The sequence below is a fragment of the Zonotrichia albicollis genome, chromosome 3, assembly GCF_047830755.1.
Source record: "Zonotrichia albicollis isolate bZonAlb1 chromosome 3, bZonAlb1.hap1, whole genome shotgun sequence".
In the NCBI taxonomy this organism is placed as follows: Eukaryota; Metazoa; Chordata; class Aves; order Passeriformes; family Passerellidae; genus Zonotrichia; species Zonotrichia albicollis.
In genome coordinates, this window is record NC_133821.1 from 105,323,987 (window position 1) to 105,347,023 (window position 23,037).

Genomic DNA, 23,037 nt, shown 5'->3' on the forward strand with positions numbered 1-23,037 from the left:
AACTGTTATTCTACCCAACCTGAAAAACAATACAAACAGATACATTTAATTAGGTGGCCATCTGATCCCTTACACTGCAGAATGCAGTCAGGCTACTCCTAAAGCACTTGTAAGCCTGAATCCTCTAAAGAAATATACAACATATACTTTCCATAGAGTGCATGTGTTGTCATGTCATTGTTAAATACATTTATCGAGTCCCCACCCTACTAGCTTCCACTGAATAAACCTAATTCAGAAAATGCACTGGTAAAACTTGTTAAGATTGCAAAACATCGCAGCATTGCCCACCATCATGTTAATAAATAACACTTAACAAGCACATGCAGTAGAGAGCTTGTTAAAGCAAGTCAGGAAGGTCTTAAATAACTCATTCTTAATTCTGTAGGTTTTTTTCTATTAACATCACATTTTATTAAAAAAATAAGTTTCCTATATTTAACATGTATATTAGCTTGCTGTATGTGACTGGAGATCTTGAGACCTTTAACATTGAATGATAGTAAATCCAACACTTTCTTCACAGCTTTGAAAAACAGTAAAAAGGGAGGGAGGATGAAAGGGAAGACAGGAAAGAGAAAGAAAAAGGAAGAAGCACCAGGCCATTCCCAGTAAGAGAACCAAACAGTTCTACAGCATCAAAATATGAACTTGCATCACAAATATCAGAAAAACTACTTTATCGATAAAATGTGGATATATTCCATATAATTAAAACATACCATTGGGAAAGCCTAGACTAGGAAGGAATACATTCTACCTGCAATGTCTCTCCTCTGTTTCAAAGAAATTATTTTCCTTCCCTCTCTTGTATAAACTACTATTCCAATATGTCAGTTGCTCTAAAGCCAGATACACAAGACCCTGCATTTCCACAATCTGGAACTATTTTATCCCTATTTTTCCCCACCAGTGGCAAGAATACTGGATAAAAACTTGAAGGAGGAAACAACTCAGAAGTGTGCACATTACATATTTAATTTGTTGTCCAGGAAATTGCCCCCACATTCTTTCAACAAGAAAACTGCAGGAGTCATTTCTAACAGAACACATGTATGTGGTACTTAGATAATTTCCATGGGGCCCAGGGTTTATGCAAGAGAAACCAGGGAATGAGCAACTCCCCTAAATCCCACATTTATCTGTACAAAAGATTAGCAGCCCACAGCTGTATTGCTCTATGTGCAACCCCTCTGCCTTGGTGAGAGGACCCCCTGTGAACAGAGGGTGCCACAGAGAGTCCTCTGTGCAGGAATGCCCTGGAAGTAACATCATTAGCAGCTGCATTTTCAGGGTTTAGTGAGAATGAAAACTCATGAAGGCCATGAAGCAGTCAGTTAAGACATGATGTTGTGTACAAAAATAAAATCTCAAGGGGCCCAGAGTTCAGCTAATGAACTCTCTGCTGCTTCTCTTTGGGAGAAGGGAATAGTAAATGACACTTCCAGCAGAAAAATCAGGAGAGAAAATGTACTCTGCAAGGAGAGATAGAAGATCCTTCTCTACTCCCACAAATTCCTTCCTGGGAAGTGACACTTTCTGGTTCCCTTCAAAGATACCTGTATAAGTAGAAAAGTGGAAATATATATCCTTGAACAAATCCTTTCTTACTTTCCTCACTTCAATGACAAAGTCTTTCTAGAACAGGGATAAAGGGCTATATTTGCAGTTTAAGCAACAATGACATTTCAGACTGTTGTAAAATCAAAATACATTGGAAATATCCAAGCAAGTCCCTACATTAGTCTGATGCTACATAAAGCCAAGAACAAACAAGCAAGCAATGAACACTGGTATTTTGGTTTTTTGCATGGATATTAGAAAAAATAGTAATCATACACTTTTTTTCTTTTTAAATGTTCATTACTTAGATAAAGCACATATGAATGTAACATTCAGAATTGTAACATAGAAAATGTAATGTGGGCAATCTGCTATTCCAAGTACACTTACCAAAATACAATTTTAATAATGAAGAAAGTCTCAAAATACACCTGTACAACAACTGGGATCCACAAAATATGATTTAATAAGAGTCACTCAAGATCACTTCATTGAAACCACTTTTAAAATACTGTTTGAAGAGTTTACCTCTGGTCAAAGAGCACTCTCCCCCTTTCCCTAGCCTGTCCCACTAAAGCAAGGGTGGAATTGGAATTGCAATGCATATCTTCTAAACCCCCAAATGTGAAGCAGTCCTATGAACTATAACACTGCCTACACTTAGATACTGGGAGGATAGGAATCACCCTTGGAGGCCATGGTACACTGAGACACAACCATATTATTGTCTGTAGCACAAGCAGAATAATCCTGTAAAGGGCAACTAAATAGGGTCAAAATATGAATTAATTACCTCTCTACTAAATCATTCCCTAGGTGTTACTTAACCATGTAACATTAAAACTTAACTGAAAAAGAAAAAGGTAACCATTTTATCCTATATTTTCTTTATTTCCTTTATGTTTAGAAGTTGCTATTTAAGTTCTATTAACAGAAATACATAACAAAAGTTCCCTATCAAGTGGAAAAAAAGTAATTACAAATGCTGAAAAAGTTGGCCTCATTAACATATGTACAGACTCGCTTAATACACATCTTTCTGGGAATTAAACCATTTTATTACACACATTTATACAGGCATTAAACATTCCCAAGTAACTTTGAACAGAGAACACGCCAAATCTTTAGTTTGGGCAGACAGAAATGTAGGTTTCAGTTTTGATTGTGGAACTAACATGCAACAGATACAACATTCAGTCTGAGTTGTTGGTAAGTTGTTCTGTCTTTTCCTGCAACATTGAATTTGGGTCTTTCTGTCCCTTCTTGTCCTTGTTCTGCTGTTCCTGGAGCGTCAGGATTATTTTACGTATTTCTTCTCTTTTGGTTTTCATTCTTGGGCGTGGAAACCAGTCTGTTAAGTTCATTGGTAGCTCAAAACTCAAAATGGGATTCTGAAAAAAAGGTCATTTGGACATTACAGTAAAGAGTTATAACCTCAATGACTGAAGAAAACTATAGTGAGGAAAAGTACATTCTTCCTCACTTCATTCCACGAGCATGGAACAAAATCTCTACAATTTCCATGCTTTGTAGATATATAATTACGGTAAAATCAATCATGCTTCAGTATGTTACAGACTAAAATCCATCCAGATCACACTCTGATTATAAGAATGCCCGAACAATCTACTGTGTTTGCTACAACTTTTAGACTAAGCATTTGTCTGCATAAATGTGTAAAACTCTCCTAAATAAAGCTACTGCAAAGATAGAGGATATTTTTAAAGCATCAAAATGTAGAGTTAATCAGGAGTCCAAAACATTTGTCTTTTTATAAACAGCCTATAGAATTATGACCAATGAGGCAAGACAGATTTAGATTTCACTCTAGAAAGGAAAGCTCCTGCCTACCACCAATGCTTATTATACTTACATTCCATTTTCTTGCTAGGTAACATTCATCCAAATAATTACAGTAATTATTATTATGAAGCATTCTCTACTCCAGTGATACTGTACAACAATTCCACCCCAACCAAATGACAATCTGGGAAACAGTGCTGTCTCAAAGAAATTCCTTCCTTTCTGTCCTCAAGTTTACATCATCAGGGCTCTTTAACAGTGAATTACATTCACCACTGAGGTAAGATCAGCAAGGCTGTATGTGAAAAAAACTAGCGACGTTCTTCACAGGAACAGTCAGTGTTTAACGTTGCACGAGCAACATTTTCCTGAGCCAGTTCGGTGCGGGGAAGTCAGTCAGCGGTGCCAGGGTGCGAGGCGGCTCCCGGGGGAGCCCCGCTGCCCTCCCGCAGCGGCCCCTGGCGGCCTCTGGCGCTCACGAACATCAGGCGAAGCACCTGCTCCCACACACTCTCCTCTAAGTTTGTACAGCTGCTGCAAAATGAGACTGTGGCAATTTTCCAAATACAACGAAGCTGAAATTGTTGGCTGACTAACTTCGAGACAGTCTAGTACTGTGCAGCCAGCTCAGGTTTTCTCTCTTTCCCCCGTGGAGTTACTTCTGAGAATATCCTCTGATTTACTTTGTCACATGTATGTGTCATGGCTATTCTCTGGCAAACAAAGCTGCTGCACCTTGCTGGACTAGGCAGGACAAGGGATTCAGCCTGGCATAATCCAGCAATCAATTTGCAAAAAAAGAATGGGCTAATAAAACTTGGAGAAAGTTTTATTAAACCATTCCAAAAAGGAATGGGTTAAAAAAACACGGTTGCTCCTCATACCCCCAGTGAACAAAACACTTGGCACTTGGTTATGGTTCTAAGCTCTCAGGAACTCGTCAGTAAAGCAAAGCTTCTGCCTTCCCTTTGCATGAATGCATTCTGCTAAAGCCTTACTGCTCTTGAGCAATGTATGAACGGAGGGAGGGAGGGCTGAGGAATGGGCAAGCTGAAGCCTTTCCAGGAAAGGGTTAGCTACAGGACAGTTCAGGACAATGCTCTAAAGCACCAGGGATTCTAAAGAGTTACTGGCCCATGCAGGCAGCATCTCACTTGACCATTATTTCTCCTCCCAATCTAGACCTTCTAGGTGCTAATGCTTCCTCTTGGGAAAGGAGCTGTGACTTGAAGACCAAGTCAGCTTGCAAGTAAGTAAGCATTCAAACAATTCCTTCAATGGAAACAAGATCTGACATTCACCTGTAATGATTTCACTTACATGTTTTCTTACAATTTAAAAACACTCCCAAAAGAAACATAAATCTCCTACCTGTGTCACATTTCTGAATTTATTCAGTCACAGTTCTCAGGGGAAAATTATTAAGCTTTTTGTAGTGCACTTTAGTTTAGATTTTGATCTCAAGTTCTTACTGGATGATTTTAAAGGGTACACGGCAGAAGAACAGAAAGGAAGTCTCTAAATGTGTTTTCTTTAGATTCTCCCAGAAAATTTCATGGCTTACAATTATTTTATGTACATGCAACTAAAAAGGTTAATTAGTTTATTTTCAAAAAAGTTACTCTGTGTGTTTATGCATAAATTAGTTTATAATGCATACTCTCATTGATCGGTATTGAGCTACACTAGGAGGCTTTTATAGTTGTAATCATTTTCACAGCTTATACTTGATTGCTGCAGGAATCAAAAATAGCTTCAAGAACATACATACCTCAAAAAAGCTCTCCACATACTGGAGGATGTACACTCCACAATCACTGAAGTTGTTCTGCTGTGGCACTTTTGGGTTGGAACCTTTCATGACATCTTTGGAAAAGCTTCTTTTGCTGCCTTTCCTGACTTCCCATTCCACCTCTAAATATCTACAATAAAAGACCATGCAAATGAAAATGTTTTTTTATTCATTGAAGAATTAAAAAAAAAAAACAACAAACCAAAACACCCACCAAAAAACCCATCAGAAACCTGAACCAAACTAAAAAAAAAAAAAAAAAATCCCAAACCAAACCAAACTAAAAAAGCCCCAAGCACCAGATAGGACACTTACTCCCTTAGTGTTTTCACAACATTTGACCGGGAAGGGCCTCTCAGTGAGTCCATAAGCAAAATGCAGGGCCTAACACAGAACACAAGTTTTAAGTACATAGTATTTTACAGCAGCTTGGAAAACGCAATGTTACACAGTAATAGTTTGTGGGGTGGCCTTAACAAAACAACATCAATACTGCAAAGTTCTGCCAGCACTGCTGGAACCTCCTAGTAGGGATAGCTAAATGGCAAGTTATATTTATCCATACACTAAGTACACTTAGGAATGTACTGAGGAAATACAGTACTGTCAGACAATTTGTTACAGTTGCTTAAAACACCTTCAGGTGTCTAATGCTCTTTTTAGGTGCACAAGGTATCTGGGACACTGGGAAGAGAAAGTAAGGCACAAAGCCCACAGATGTCCTGCTGGAGTAGCAGCTTGAGGATAGATGGCACACTTCACAGCACACTAGAAGAAAAGCATTAGGAAAGCATGATCAAGAATTGATCCCACTCTGGATCTGAAATCTAGCTGGTAGTTATACACAAAACACCCACCAACTCTATTTGGAAGACTTTTAAAACGTCTATTTAGAAGACTTTAACAAAAAGTATCTATAACCAAGTATTTTCTAGAGAACCAAGTCTGCTCAAGTCCTCTCCTGCACACTACAGATGCTGGTATCTATCACTCGATAGGATATCACTAAAGCACACTACCTTTTCAGGAGCCACAAGCACAGCAATCTTATCAGCCACCTTAAATGCAATCTGAATGTATACATCAAAGCTAACTTGTATAAGAGTTCAGAATTTCAGCATTATATGTAGTATGTATTTTGAGGGATAAATAGATGCAATTACTTTTCACAAATCTCTGTTTTTTCTTATCTAACAATAACACATAAGCATTCAAAGTATAATTCAAAGAAACTTCAAACTAGCAAATTCAGTCAAAATATCTGCATGCATTTATGCACAGGTGTGTTTGCATTTATAAACTAATTTACATGTATGCAATTTTTTAGGCATAAGCAGATAATCACTTAAATAATATTTGCTTGTATTTGTTTTAATTTCTGATAAAAGTATGTATTTAGGTACTAATCTTTAAAAAGCATCAAATGCTCTTTAAAATGCTCTTCTAAAAAAAGTAGTACTTTGCAAGGGGAAGAAGTGACAACCTTTTCAAGGTAGTTTTCTATTTTATATAGAAGTAATTTTAAAATATGCTAATAGTAGAGTATTTAAGTGCCCTTAATGATTTTTCATACTTAAGCATCAAAGATGTTACAAAATTTCACACTGGATTAAAATATGGTCTGCTGGAAAGTATTATGTACAGATAATCTGTCAGCAAAATGGGACAAATTTAGCCAAGCTATAAGCAGAAGCTCATAAATATTCTTAAAACAAAACACAAATGGACTTTTTCTTGAAAATGTATTAAGTCCTATGTTCCATAACATATATAAATCTGTAATTCTATTCTGCCTCCTAAGAATGTACTGTGAGTGTACTGTGAAAGCCTTCACCTTTCTGTAAGCCTTGTAGTCACAAGAAAGGAAATACAAAAGTAGATAAATAATGAAAAAAATGCAAAGAAAATTGTCAAGACGGCAATACTAGTAGCAATATTTCTGGATTTCGAATCATGCATCTACCACACCATAATGCAAAGAACTGTAGTAAATATTTACTAAGAAATTATTCCTGGGTATCAAATATTAAAAAAAGTTTTCAAATCCAGAACAGATAAAAAAAATTTAAGAAGTGTGGAACTCTTTTATTAGAGGAAAAAAACCAGAGAGAGACAATAAAGAGGAACAGCTCTTATTTAGATAAGAAAAGGGGGCAGTTAAAAATTACTCCAATATTCCTTTACTAATTTGAGTAGTGATAAAGGGTTTTTTCACTTTTAATTATTTAATTTAAAAACATTAATCTGCTTTTTAATATAGGATACATTTGAACATGCTTCTGCACCTTGTTTTTGTAGAAATCTAAGTGCAAAATACCAAAGAACAGCCTTATTGTAAGAAACAATCTTCATTTGCCTGATGCAGCACACAGGCTTAACAGAAACCAAAAAAGCTATTGTTTCACTAGTAGTTTCATTCATTAAATTTTCTGCTCACTGAAGACTTTAACATAAAGTTCTCTCTGAAATCCTAACAGCATGCTGATTATGGTTCATGTATGACTATTTCTCGAAATTATTATCTTTTATATTTCATAAACTTCTACAAAATCTCCATTTTAACTGTTTTAATACTTACTGTTTGCAGATAGTTGGCTTCAGGTACCATTGTCCCATTTCTGAATTACAGTTATCATCTACAAGGCCACCATCATCACTACTGTCTTCCTACAGAAGCAATGTTATTACAGGTATTTAAAAGCTAATACTGTTTTTTTTTTCAAGCAGATGCAAAGGAATTTATTGTTACATTTAACATTTTCATTCAACACCAATAACTGAATTTAATAAAGAAATGATAGCTTTAATCTGAAATTATTCACTGTTTGTTAAGCTGACCAACTTTTAGCGAAATGGTTTCTGAAATTCATGCTGGAATGACATGGATTGAATGCTGCTATTTATTTCAGCTGTGAAACTATAAAAATACGTCTAAACTGTGAAGCTATAAAATGCAACCGACATGTTCAAAACACCTGTGGCTTACAAGAGGTCAATCTCCATTATCTGGTTCTAATACAAATTATCAGCACTTTTCATTGCCAGTCAATACTAGAAATTTGCTTGGCAGTTTCGAACATGTTTTCTTCTAGGTGAAATGAGACAAGATCTGCAACAAGCTGAGAAATAAATCTCTGTTTTTGTTCCAAAATGCAACAACTTGATTCTTAGGGCAAGGAAACTTAAACCATGATACACAGGACTATGGACTGCAAAAACAGTCACATCACAAGCCTGGAAATATCCTCTGGCCTTTTGATTTCAATACTGATTGCTAGGAACGATACAGAAGTTTTATGAACAAAAGCACTAAGTTGTTGCATCTAAAAGAATTCCAGTGACCCATAGTTTCTCACCCTTCCACTGAATTCAACATTACTTCACAGATCACTGCATTATGGGGAAGGAGGTCCTTTCCAAAAATGGGAATCCCTGTACCAGCATGATTTATTAACATTTTTGTGTGCATTGTGTACATTTCATTAACACACAGGATCTTGGCACTGAAATCCTCAAGCTATGCCATGAATATGTTATCATATTAGAAACTACTGCCTTGCTCCTCATACACTTGTTTTTGTTGCAGCCTCAACTCCTTTTTTGGCAGATGAAAAGGTTGGTCCACTCAGTTTGTCATGCTCATTTCTAAACTTGCTTTAGAAATTCTAGAATACATCAGTGACAGCTTCTGCCTGAATTAAATTTTAAGCTACACAGCAACAAACGAGCTTGGAATTTGTTCCTTTCCTCCAAGAACGTAGCTGGCCGTGTGCTTGCTTCCCTGCCTTCATGCCATGTATTTCAGACTGGAAATACTGTAGTACTTATTCTCCATCTTCTGGAAACTCTATTTGCTACAAAACAGACAGGCAGTTCCATCAGGCAAAACTCAGAATGTCTGCATAGCTGGCATGACAGGAGACATGGGCTAAGTCCAGCTGCAAACACATTTAGGTTTCAACATCAACTGGAGCTTTTATATGTATATATGTGTACACATATACATAGCTACTTGGAAGTCATTACAGAGATTGAAAAATAATAGTTTTTTCTGGACTCAGAGGACCAGAAAAGGTCATACACTTGGGACATGAGCAGACAGGCCAGTTAAGAAGAGCAAATGTGTAACTTCTGGCCTGCCCGCATTGAACTTACACTTATAGAAGCATCAGAGCTATGGAATAATGCCCTCACACCCAGCACTGAGTGAGTCAGGGACATTTTAATATTCAGTCTTCCCACAGCTTTAAAATCTAAATGTTTTCCAATATGAACAAGAACGGTACTTGATTATAAATTCATGCTGTGTAAATCTGATTAGGAGAAGCACCAATGAAACAAAACAACAAAGCAACACATACTTATAAATGTGTCTGGTTATATCCAGGAAATGCAGCTGAAAGAAGAGTAACTTGTTCTTGGGTTTAGTAGATGAACATTGAGGGGAGGAGACAACAGATAGAAGTGTACTGACTTTCAGTGCTCCCACTAAAATCACTGTGTAATACTGTCACTACACAAAACACTCACAAAATCAAATGCAGGATCAGTTCAGCAGTTTTCTAATAAACAGACAAATGAACAAACGTATAAGCCTCTCTGTCAGCTAACCTGCAGATTTTTGTAGGTAACCAGTGCTTTGGACTTGACACTTGTAAAGATAAGTAGCTTTAGATAATGTACATTCATAATCTGTACACCAGTTTTAAGCTGTCCATTCAAAATACAACACAACAGTTCACATTTCCTAAATAAAATTGCTAAATTCTTTACCTGGTTATCTTGGTCTTCAGAAAAATCTATAAGCTCATCTTCATTTAGTTTACTGCCATCAGCTGAGTCTTCACTATAGTTTAGTCTGATTTTGTGCAATCCATCTGTATCAATCACAGACATCAGGATATTTAAATATCAAATACTATGTCAGCACTGAAAACCAAACTCATTTTAAATACCTCAGATTTCCTCAGGACTGCTTAAAGTAACTGTGATACAGCTAACATATAATTTATTTATGCATTTGAACAAAAGTGATAAGTTTCTTCTAATTAGGCCAACAGAAACTGTTTCCTATTGTGTGAAACACCTAAATAAATTTGAAACACCTGGACTAAAACCCACTATGAAATTTCCCCACAGTTCCATGGAGCCTTTATAAGAGTCTAAATTGATATTGCCGCCAAAATGGACACTCTGATATGCTCTCTAAAATGACCACCAACTCCTATCCCTAGCTGGTTCCTTTCATATCACCAAATACATCCATACACACAGTGAGTGGATCCCACTGAAAAAGGCAGTCACTAGCTTATTATTTTTCAACTGCAATAATTTCCTCCATCAGTTCACTGTGGAGACTTGTGTGGGTAGAAGGGGAAAGGCACACACTAGTGGGGAGGGCAGAATGAAGGATCAGCTCTCCTGGGAGCAGCAGCTTAGAAATATTTCAGTTCATTGCATGAAAGATTAACTCTAAATTCACTCCCAATTGCCTCTATATATTTAGTCACATATTTAGTGGGAAACAACATCAGAAGAAAAAGAAAAAAATGTTCTAGCTATACCTGTATAAGAAGCAAATACAGACAACTACAGGCTCACTAGTCTTACTACTGCCATACAAGGACAGATTTTGGTGGAAAAAATAGGAAACTCTGGAAATAAATGAAAAATAAGTAATTCATGCCAGCAGAACTTGAAATCTTCCTAGAAATGGGCCACTGTAATACGTCTAAACAATGACAAAAATAATATTGGTTACAGTGTCATTGGAGGACATATTACCTATTATAGGAAACTAGGTTTTCTGTAATAGTAAATAGGGCAGTGAAGTAGCTAGTGGAAAAAAAAAAGGAGAATACACACATTTGAGAATATTTCAAAAGAGATGTTAAGGTAACACTTTGGAAAGAGGTAACCAGTGCAGTTCCACAGGGAAAAACTTGGTAATTAGTCTTACTCAGTACCTTTGAAAAGACCTTAGCATAAGAAGTAGGTGATATACTAATGTGACTTACTGTTGACAGATTTGAAAAAAATAAGTTTTAATATTGAAACAAAAAACATCTTGTTCAAAAACTGAGAAAAAAATTAATAGATAAGTAATAAAAATAGATATATTTTGGATGACTTCAAAGTTATTTGGGTATGAACTTCTACACATTCACAAGTTCAACACCAGGATTTAGATTAAGATCAAGCCATCTGAGTTTAGGCTCCCATGTACAGTCAGCACCTAGGGTCTCCATGCCAGGAAACCAGCAGCAGAGCACAGAACTACTGAACTGAACAGCTACTCTGTATCTGCTGCAGGATGAGAAAGTCTCTAGGGTTTACTGACTACACTACCAGAGGCACGTGCAGTCTTTTAGATATCCTTGGATATCCAGGACTTAGAGGGATGGATCTGGCACAGCCAAGATCCACACCTGTCTGGAGCAACAGATGAAGGCTGCTCAGATAACCCAAGGCAGAATGCCTATCTTCCATCTGGTTGAAATGGAAGTTTAAATACAGTGCATCTAAATTTAGCTGCCTAAACACATCCTTAGGGTCAATCTCAGCCTTAAATCAGGACTGTGCCCCCTTAGAACATCTGCTTTAATGAAAGGATGCTTCATCTTCAATACTTGAGCAAGAGAATATGAGCATTCAAGTTAGAAAGAGAATGACCATCAGCTGCCAATACAATGCAGCCAGAAAAAAGCCCACAAGAAAGGTAATCCTAGCAAAAACCTGTTGTAAGGCACACTGCAACTAATTAGAGACAAGCAACAGTAGCAGCATCCTACTGTTGATACCCCATCATATAGCAGCAATATCATAAATGGTAACAATCACACACAAAGTGAAAAATCGACTCAAACAAGAACACATCTACATCCACCACCAGCACCTGTCCAAGACCTTCGAGAAACAGTGACAATGTTATCACAAATTAATACATGTAGAATAGAAATGAGTACTATTTATACCCACAAAGATACTGAAGTTGTAATAGCCTGTGGTATACAGATTTAACCATACAATTGGTAATATTTTCAGAACTTGTACTACATAAGGTACACAATTCCTTACTCTATAACTGTCAGTAGGAATACTACTGGTGACTAAAGTAAAAGCTTTTGCATAGTCATTTTCCTACTCTATGCCTTAAGGAGATCCAAATGTTGCAGTGAACAGAGAAAACAACCCTTTTCTACTTCCTTCACCTGCCTTTAAAAGTATGCCAGCTCCTTTGTTCAGCTGGGTACGAACTGCAGATTAGTGAGCTCAGTCCCCACAGCAGCAATGAATTAAGAAAGCCTCTCTATGTGTAACATAGTGGAGAAAATTCTTTTTTGTTTTTAGAATTATTTTCTTCTTACTCTTTTTACATACCTTCTTATCAGGACATTAAAGAAATTAACAGTGTTGAAGCGAAACATGAAATGATAAAAGACACCGATATTAAGGCTGTTCACATAATCTTAGGTCAGCCCTCCCCTGCACACACATTATAAGGATCCAAGGTCAACCATTATTCTTTCCCTAACAACCGCAATCTTGAGGTATGCAAAGCGGAATCTACAAAACTATTTTGTTTGAAAAAAGGTCATAGAATTGAAAAATTCATCTGATTTAGGAAAACAGTGTTTTATCTCCAGCCCTTTGCCATGAGAGTTCTGTCAACAGCCACAAAAACTTTTAAAATGCAATACCTATGAATCACTTATATTGCAAGCACTTGAAGTTAAGCCATATAGTAAACATTTGAAGTATGAAGTTTACACCATTGCAGAAGTAGTAATACATCTGAAATCTCCAAATATTTCATTAAAATGTGCATATTTTTACAATTACATACCCATAGATTGGCTAGCAGCTGTGAATTCACCCTGTATACCGTTTTCATCCAGAGTTCTATGGTCTAGTTTATGGCATGCTGATTCCACAGTGTTAGGTTCTTCCACATCACTGTCTATTTGATTCAGTTTTTTGAAAGCACTTTTTCCCCTACAAGGACTTCTTCTACAACATGAAGATTCAGTGTCCTCTGTTTCAGTGTTTGGGTCGATTAAAGCTGTACTGTACTTTTTGGTAAATGTCTTCTTTGCTGTAGACCTGGAAGGCGAGTTCTGTCCATCTAATTCATTTGGCAAAGGAGATGGTGTGCTGCTCTCTCCATCTGAAGAGGAGCATTTCATCGGCATTGCAGCATTTTCAAGGAAATGGGGATTTGGTTCATATTTGGGTTTTTCTAAACCAGGGAAACAGATAACAGCCAAAAACCAGTGGGCGCTGCAATGGAAAAAGTACATAAAAAACTTGCAATTACATGAATGCCCCCATAATTATTCAAAGACAAACTTTAATAGCTGTTCACTTTTCTGACCAGGTTTTACTTGAGCCTTCACAGGCTTCTGTAAAAGTACAATTTCTCCATGCAAATAATCACCAACAAATTAATTAATATGATGCTGTTGGCCGAAAACAGGTGCTGTCTTAAATATTTATTTCAATTTGCTCACACTTTATAATTTCTTTTTATTTCTCTGAATCAAAGCTTATTTCTTTTTTAACATTTTCTTCATTAATGCGTTAATTAAAAATTGTAGAGTTCATGTTTTATGGCTGTTTGAAGTTTTCTAGTAGTTCAGCACTAGCAACACAAGTAGTCAGATCTAATGGTATGGCTGAATTGTCCATACTGTTCCACCTATGTGATCTCACAACTGTATTTAATACTTCACATTTTTAATGAAGTCTTGTCAACAGTAAGTTAAAGAAGGAGAAAAAAAAGAGTGCTCCTTATGCCATCACAATGGCTCTGCTGTCTTCCTCACCCTTCACAGAACTTACATTCTAAGTTTTCCAAATCAAGAACAGTTATATCCCCCAACACAAAGGGCAAATTTGGCAACAGTTTCCTCCTATTTCCTTGCTTCTTTAGGCTTCACTGACTTGCCACTCAATCAGAACCAGAGCAGCAGCAAATTTAGGGACTGAGGCATTACAAGTGGATTTTGATTGTCCAATTAAGAAATTTTCTGAGGGATCTTTGATTGTCTACAGCAAATAACAGAAGCTAGCTATATATTATACAGTTGAAGTCACATTTTAATGTGTTTTAGAAGACAAAAGAAAAAGCAGTAGCTAAAACATGCATGTCTAACTGCCATGCTAAAAAAATAATTAGATGGTTATGAAGCCCAAACTGCATCAAAACTTAATGTCAATTAAAGTAAATGGCTATTGAAAGCAGCATGTGCGGCATGGTTTGTTTTGAATGATTCACCACATCTAATAAATGAACATATTAAGTACTTCTCAGCCCTGGAAACTGTGTGTATTTTATTAACAGAGACTTTATGTACCAATTATTTCAGCAGACTAGCACATTAACCTGGATGTAAAAAGAGAACAGCTTGTTACTTTTAAGAGAACAATTTGTTTTCACTGGAGACCTGAACAAGAAGGACTGTACAGCCAAAGGACACGGATGTAGTCATGGTTAAATCAAAACACACTGTTCTGAAAATGATTCTGCCCTGGAGCCAACCTGCCCACCTCCACTTACTGCAGACTGACAGCTGGTTAAATGATGAGTCTACATTCCCTAATCTAGTGGTTATGAGATAGTCTGGAAAAACTTGTTGGAACTAGACACCAAACCCAGCAACTCCCCATCAAACCACCACTTTCCCATCTCCCTGGCTACTTAGTTATTTTTCTGCTCTGCAACATTCTTACTGTACCTACCAGGAAACCACTGTTGCAAATCAATGTCCTACCATCACCACTTGACAAGGTTCAGCTTAAGGTGAAGGGCCAGTTCTAAGTGTGAACAGGACTATATCCAGATGACAGATGCACACCAGGAGTACATTTCTCATGCTCTAATCACAACAGGATGAGTCCATGAGACCAAGCTACTCTAACTTGAAATCACCAACTCACACATGGTGCGAATGTTATGCCTTCAGTACAAACTGCTATGTTCTACTTGCAGAGAAAGACACTGCTTTAGTTCCTTGTCAGTAAATGAACAAGACATTGAAAACTACTGTGTTTTAAGTTACTAGCAACATAAATAATTCTTATAAAACCACAGAACTACTTGTTTTCCTTTTCAGGAACTGCTAATTCATACTCATTTCTCCTATGCCTAACCCACGTGCATATGTGAATGACACATGAGAAGATGGTGGGAAGTGACCTGTAAAACAAGTGCACAGGCAACTTAAAATTTAAATGACACAGAAAACAAAAGTTTTAGTACTTTAAGTTTCATGAGAGAAGGATGAAGTCTGCAGTGGACAGGGACCGGCAGTGGACTTTACACCTGAGTCATTAAAATCCCCTAGATCTGGATGTCTTGCCAGAGGTCATGGTACATCAAAAACTAAAGTTAGTGCTGATGAACACCTTTGTTGGGGAAATACAACTTTATAAAAAGGACAGATCTATGTATGACCAGTTATCTCGTAACTGCCTCTATACTGATAGCCCCAGAATTCAGCTGGAGAGGAGGCAGGAAAACAAGAAGATTTAGAAATTTGCCTCCCACTGCACAATGGCACAGTACCGAGATAAATCATGTTTTATTAAGAAAAACCTCTTTTTCAATTTTTGAAATATCAGCTAGGGATGCCTATGAGATGTTAGTTAGAAAATTCCTGTCTATCTGTCCTTATTTTGTTTTTATTGCATATGTTTAAAAGACAGTACTTTAACTTTTATAAATATTTTGGCTTAAGAACAGTTTAGATTATTTCTGTGAAACAGAGAAATGTGTTTGTGACAACTTGCTCTGATCTTAAGGAAAGCAAGCATTATCAAAGCTCTTAGTAACCACTAGAATGCTAATGGTCTGCTTCCTGACCCTTAACAAATAGCAGGACAAAGGGATATAAATAAAAAGAATAAAGTTCTCAAGTAGTGATTTTCAATTAAAATTTCTTTCAATATCCATTTATTGTAACTAAAGATCCCATCTATACCAGAGAGGTCTCATTAGAAAGGACTAAAAATGATAAATCCAGAAGTTTTCAATGTCAGAAGCTTAGAAGAAAGAATGCAAGAGATTGAGGTAAAATCTAGAAAAAGTACTCACAGAAGTTAATTTCAGCTGTCTTTATATTGTCTGATAATTCTTATACTACAACATTTAAAGGTCTTACATAACTACCTAATTTTTATCACCTGGAAAAAGATGTTTATTCTCTTAATTTTTAACTTCCATTCTTATTGTAATGTAACTTTCAATTTCAGAATTATGAAGCTTAAGCATTTACCAAATGTGATAAAAAAGTATGCTCACTTACGCTTCATTAAGGGGAACAAAAATGAAATCTTTCTCAAAAATATCAACATGCCGTGTCCACGTTTTTACCCGCCCATGTCGCTTCTGCTGTATTCTGAAAGAAGAAATCAACATACAATTTGTAGGGTGGCTTATTTTACTTGAGGGAGCATTTTCCAGATATTTTCACCTTAACAGGTTGTTAAGATTTTCAAGGGATATTCTATGTCTGCTACAAATCTGGATGTTTCCTACAGTTGTGTTTACTTCTCTCTGTATAGCATCTGTTGTTAAGAATCTTCATTGCATTAGCTCTATGTTAAACTGACTTATCAACACTTACGAAAGGTTTGAAGTTTCATGAATATTTCTTCTTTCTCTTTGATTAAGGCGTTTATAGAAGAATGAACTGAACACATGTATCCTATCAGCATCTTCTTTTTTCAGCTTTTCAAGTACCAAATACCTAATTAGTTAAAAAAAGAAAATAAAGAAAAAATAATGGAGGTTTTAATTCAAAGTACTCAGCAACAGAGTAAAAAGGACTGTTAACAGGTGCTCCCCACCAAATTGTAGCAGCTTCTCACAGAACAGCTATTTGGAGCTGACTATTCACAGTAACTAATTAATGCAAAACATATGTAAATATTTCAAGGTATTAATATTTCAAGATGTTATTGCTCTGCTCAATCAACAAGCTCTTCTACTGTTCTTGCATTTATTTTTGTTTCATGGCAGGAAAACAAATTTTCAAGGAGTTTTTACATAAATACCTATCTAAGAGACCTGTATATTGTATTTGAGCCACCAGATCTCCAAACAGTCCCAAGAGTGACATGTTCATTTGATTTTTACTTCTAAAATATGTTAATAGACTGAAAAATACACATACACACTTTACGTGTGGCATAAAATCTGCAGCATGTAACAATTTAATATAATTCTAACATCTGTAGCCTCAGTGACAGCACAAAATTAACTTATGTATTACATTAATCAAAACAAATTCCAGGAAACACAGCTACTCTGGAAAGAACAACTGAACTTTTAAAAAGCCTTTTTTTTTCCAGTTAAATTTGCTCTTGAGATGTTAAAAAGTTCAAAGAACCTTTCTCCAGGTAAGAACAACGTCACTGTCAAGCAGGACAAGAGAAGAACCAAACTTCCTTGCAAGATCAAAAAAAACCTTTAACATTACAGCTACACGTAATTGTTGACCTATGAATTTTTAAGTTTTCAAGTTTTTAAGTTAACTTTTCAAGTTTCACAGTAAAAGATGACTAAAAACTGATGTGAAATAAAACTTACTTTAAATAAAAATCAATAATAACATCATTTAAAAATTCTCCTTCATTTAGACAATGGAGGTCTTCGTTGGTCACAGAAATACCACCTTTAGCTGGAGAAGGTGGATAAACTATCAACCTGAGAAGAAAAACACATTCAATAAGAAGTATGAAATGCCAAAAACCCCTCAGAAAATTATTACAGACAAAAATAAATATCTTACTTTTCTATAGGACCAATAAATACTGTATGTGGTTCGCCAATTTCTTCATCATCATCAAAAAATGGTAACTGTTTATTTCGTTGCTGCATTTTGGACTCAGAAGCAACCTTGAGAGAATACAGTCAATATTAAATTGCATACTGTGCTCAAGTTTATTGAAATGGTAATAAAACTTTGTGAAGTCCATCAGTGTAGTATCTGTTTTGAGAACTTCAAGTCTATGGCTTTTTTTCCTTTCCTACCTCATCAATTACACTTAGGTCTTTGCTCATTTCTTGCAGAATCACAAAACTTTCTAATTCTTTAAAAGGTAGTTGTTTATTGAAAGCATTAATTAACTGTAACCACAACAGTGTAACTTAATTTCTTGTTTGAAATACCGTAATTTTACCAGTTGGAAAAAGTTATGTTGTCTGATTATAGTAAAGATTTCTCATCCCTTAATAATTTTTAAGTATCAATATTACTTGTGGACCATTGTATAACTTTACAATCAGACTAAACACCCTAAAAAGTACTGTGAATGTACAGACTATTTCCCATATTTTCATAATCCACCATGGACCAGTCTGGGAATTTTCATATAAAAGCCATGAAAAGTTGATGGAATTTTTTTTTGGCTGACTAACACACTATCCTTAGTGTATTTGTAACCCATATAACACAATGACTTAGTTCTAAAACAAAAACACAGTTACGTTTTTTATTTTGCTTTCTCTGTGAGATGGGCTTCCTTTGGAATTGTCCTCCAAGCACTTAGTAAATGCAACAAGCCTGGCATTGGCTTCTTCAAAGGAGATTTTCACAAAGAAGTCAGAAATGTTATTTCTGATACCAATGTCCATAATTATTTTTTCAAATATTGAATTTGCATGAGGATCAAGACCAGTTTCAAAAATTAAAATTATGTACTGTTCTTCCTGACCTGCAAAAAAAGCAGAGAGAAAATTATTCATTTAGGAATAAAATAAAATAAAGCACATTGCAATTATGAACAGATTTCATGGAATTTTAGGCCAACACGAGTACACATTGCTGATAATGTATGTAAGAAGTAATACAGATGTGAGCAGACAAGAGAGAAGGACTAACTGCCAAACCTTTTTATCAGCATTTGCAAAGAGTGCATTCAAATTCTACTTTAATCAAGAAATGTTAATATTACATCAGATAAATTTTTAAATGACACTAATGCAAAGCTAAAACGTATTTTGAAATAACATCTTTGTTATCAGAGACTAAGACTGTAACCAATACTTTCTCTTTTTCTTACTGAGTTCCTACCCTATTATTTCACTACAATTTAAAAATTGTATATTCGGTGTAACTTCCTCTCTGATCCTAGAAGACTGTGCTATAAACATCACTGTTTTTGAAGAAGTTGGAGAGAATTACTCAGATCAATGAGCTGTTATATAAATATCATCCATTTTTATGATGTGAAAAACCAAAAAGCAGTAAATTGCACTAAAAGGAATTATTCTACACAGTCAGAAAAAGTAACAGAATTCAGGCTGCAAATCCCAGTCTCATGTTGCTGCCCAACAGAGAGCTGCCAGGACCTGTTTTTCCATTTTTCAGACACAAGAATAACCATTTCCCTTTGGTCATTCTTAACCCAGCATGCGAACTCTTGAGAAAAATAATTCCTCAGCAGCACAATTCCCAATCCAATGCACACAGAATTTAGATATCTAACTGGCTTTTGGGTGTTCTGTTTTGGGAGCTAGCCATGTACATACAATTGCTTACACAGCTCTGGATACAGGCTTTAATTAATTTCATTGCTTACAAAGCAGAGAGCATGTGTGCTATCACAAAGTGCTCCTGCATATCACATGCAATAAAGCAGCTGGATATAAACCTCTGTGCCACAGCCTCAGGGAGAAGAGCTAGGTGGAGACACTGTTGAGAGCCATTCTCACAGAGACATCTTATTTGTGAACACCTGTATCCACCTGGGGTCTAATTCCTGCTCCCAGAATTTTGTCCAAGTCTCCTGCATGCTCTCCAATTACTTCTGTAATTGGAAGACTCCTTACAGCTCATACTTCTTACAGGACATAGATGAGTCTATTACACAGTACTACTGGAGCACTCAATTCTAAAATTGCTGAAAGCATTCTTCCTCTGTTTGAATGCATTCATGTATGTACAAAACTGTGTGTAAGTATAAATAACCACAAAATCTAACCTGAAGAAAAGCCTATTGAAGAGAAAGAGGACTAAATGTCACATTTAACAGGTGTGCATATTAAGATGCTAGGACCTTGAAAATTATGTAGAAATTAAATTCAATTTTAATATATATTAAGATAATCCACATATTCTCCAAGCAGGTATTTGTCTATCTCACATCATCATGACAAGTATGCCAGGAGAAAAAACCCCAAGCCAACCTATACAACAGTTTTACTAAAACTAAAGTCTGTCAGCAGAACAGCACAGATGGCAGAAGTATTACAAAAGCTGACATATAAATGTAAAGGCTTCTAAACAAAAACTAACCAAACCAACTTGCTTTAATTCAGTACAAATATTAGTGAAAAAATCTGTACTAAATTGACTGAGTGTTGTAATTAGCATGTTTCTGGACAAAGAGGATGCCCAGCTGTTCTGAACTGAACTCTTTCTCAGCCTGGGAAGGTAATAGTACTACAGCCACCCCAGCCAGCGATGACCCTTTTAGTCTTAATGCACTCATTCGTGACCCAAAACATGAATTTACAATTTGAAGTAAATAGTAGATTAAAATTGTTTTACTTACTGTCTCCTTTGCATTCGTACCAGACATTATCTTTACTCATTTTCAGTTGATCTCTCAGACTGCTACAGGTTGAAGGTACTGTTTGTAGGAAAACTACTGGCAATTTTCGGACACTACACCATTCACATTTAGTAAGCTCTGAAGTTTTCAGGTTAATCTCTCTGATATCACTTTCTGATTCTATGAGAAAATAATGACATATAAAAATATAATAAACATCTGCACATTTCCTTTACAATGTCCCCCTTGATTTTAACAAGCAGTCACTATGTGCTCACTAAATTTCTTAAGTACTTAAAACTTTAAAATTAACAGGCATGCAAGAAGTGACGGTTTTTCATGTCTTAAAAGACAGGCTATATTCCAGTGGCATCTGGAAGATGACAAGAAAGGCATCAGAAGCAAACTGTTTTCTGCCCACCAACTCTTTTTATTCCACAGAAAAAAATCCCCACAATTTCCAGTGATTTAAATTTGCAACTACTGCCATGACACATTTTACAGTAGGTTTGTGAAATTTTCTTTGTACATTTATCTTTGACCAAGTTCCCAAGTTCATATGAAAAATAACTTTAAAAAGAAAAGCATAAACACATGCAGAGAAATTATCTGATTGCCTGAGGGAATAAAGGACTACTCCTAATTTATTCCCCAAAAGAAATGTCAGTAACATGGTCGAATTTTAACACTACATCGGATGCTGCCAATGCCAATGTCAAGTTTTTTACAGGTTTTACTGTATTATAAAACTTGATACAGAAGTGGATATACATGCAAAACTCAAAACAAAAAAAAACCCCAAACAAACAAAAGAAAAAAAACCAAATCCCAAACAAACAAACAAAAAACCCCAAAACAAACAAAAACAAAACAAAACAAAAAAACAGTAAAGTGCTAAGTGCCCTAACAGACACAGCATTTAATGGGTCACCATTTTGATGCTATTGATGAATTAGGTGCCGTGGAAATAACTGCACCACACAGCTGTTTTAACTAAAACTTGACAGTTATTTTCTACAAATTATACTAAGCTCTTCAGTGTTTTATTTTTAAAAATGCATTTAAAGCATGAAAACTCAGTTTCTACGCATCTGTACTTTAGATGCGATATAAACTTGACTGAGCAAAGGCTACACTTATCTTTACAGTTGTGAGACATTTTTCTGCATGTAATAACTACAAAATACAACACTTCTCTTCTACAAATAACAGCAACATTCAATAGGACTGGATCTTAAGAATGCAACTTAAGATTAACAAAAGGTAACAAAGCTTTTCAGGCCCAGAGCAAAACTCTACAAAAGAAAAGAAAGGAAACAGAGCAGGAGTTGTAACTCACCCTTTCCAAATTATGTCACTATTTCTTTCAGTGACATGAAATACACAACTTTCACACTAGAGACAAAACTATGAAGAGAGATCTAGACAGAAAAGGTCCAAGAAACCAGCGTGGCTTTTATTGTCTACTTAACACCACTGAAATTAAAGAACTAATAAAGTTTTAAAAAGTTAACATTTTACAGGAGGGTTGCTCTTGCTTTAATCACTTTTGTTAAAGGGCAGGTCAAATTTCTACTCTCCATTTTCTTTTATCTGACTACAGGCACCAGTATAATTTATTACATAAATGACAAAACAAGAATAAAGTTTACATTAGGATTCACTTATTAATACTTTGACAGAGTTACTTAATTCAAAATAAATATATTGAGTACTAACATAAAATGAAAAATGTACTCACCTTCTTGACTCTCGAGGCGTATTTTGATATAATCCAGGCAAAACTGAAAGACAACACAATTTTAAGATCTCACATCTTCTGCAAATTTTAATTGCAGAAAGCCTTCAAACTGTTAGCAAACATACTTCAATGGACTTAGTATATAAGTAATAAACATTAAAAAAATAACATTTAGAATGCAAGTTTTAAGAAAAAACAAAATGTACATTTTAGCACAACTTGAGTCAAGCACATTCTTTGCTACTCTAGTCTCGTTCAGTCATACAGACTGTTTAAACTTTAGATCTTTGTGAAGTACTCAGTTTTCAAAAACTTCAATACTCTGAAAAATACACAATTTCTATTTCTTCAAAAGCAAATGTCATCTATCAGTATTTAGGTGAATCAAACAACAGTGTTTTGTAGCGAGGTGGAAAGAACACGTAACAACGCTGCTGTTTCTGTGGTTATTCCAGCAAGAAGTATCCATTCTATTCTGGCTGACTGCATACAACTAACATTCAAGGACTCTTTGAAAACTCCATGTACCTCACAAGGCTGACCAAAATTTAAAAAAAATAAAATTGTAGAAGTCAAA

General features: G+C 35.7%; 1 protein-coding gene across 8 annotated transcripts in view; it reads right to left on the bottom strand.

Moving 5' to 3' along the window:
- Window positions 1-389: 389 nt before the first annotated feature.
- The window catches only part of SENP6 (SUMO specific peptidase 6), a 73,041-nt gene continuing 50,393 nt past the window's right edge, over window positions 390-23,037 (bottom strand). For 7 of the 8 annotated variants that reach the window (XM_074538357.1, XM_074538361.1, XM_074538356.1 and 4 more), the window contains 13 exons: window positions 22,461-22,503; window positions 20,720-20,899; window positions 18,651-18,877; window positions 17,953-18,059; window positions 17,751-17,867; window positions 16,786-16,908; window positions 16,465-16,557; window positions 13,005-13,438; window positions 9,932-10,035; window positions 7,737-7,825; window positions 5,474-5,542; window positions 5,138-5,288; window positions 390-2,954 (listed from right to left, as the gene is read on the bottom strand). In XM_074538357.1, coding sequence (XP_074394458.1) covers window positions 2,757-2,954; window positions 5,138-5,288; window positions 5,474-5,542; window positions 7,737-7,825; window positions 9,932-10,035; window positions 13,005-13,438; window positions 16,465-16,557; window positions 16,786-16,908; window positions 17,751-17,867; window positions 17,953-18,059; window positions 18,651-18,877; window positions 20,720-20,899; window positions 22,461-22,503 — 1,935 coding nt within the window. In that variant the 3' untranslated portion in view covers window positions 390-2,756. Of the gene's footprint in view, window positions 2,966-5,137; window positions 5,289-5,473; window positions 5,543-7,736; window positions 7,826-9,931; window positions 10,036-13,004; window positions 13,439-16,464; window positions 16,558-16,785; window positions 16,909-17,750; window positions 17,868-17,952; window positions 18,060-18,650; window positions 18,878-20,719; window positions 20,900-22,460; window positions 22,504-23,037 lie in introns of all 8 variants that reach the window. The other variant, XM_074538358.1, reaches the window with a different exon arrangement.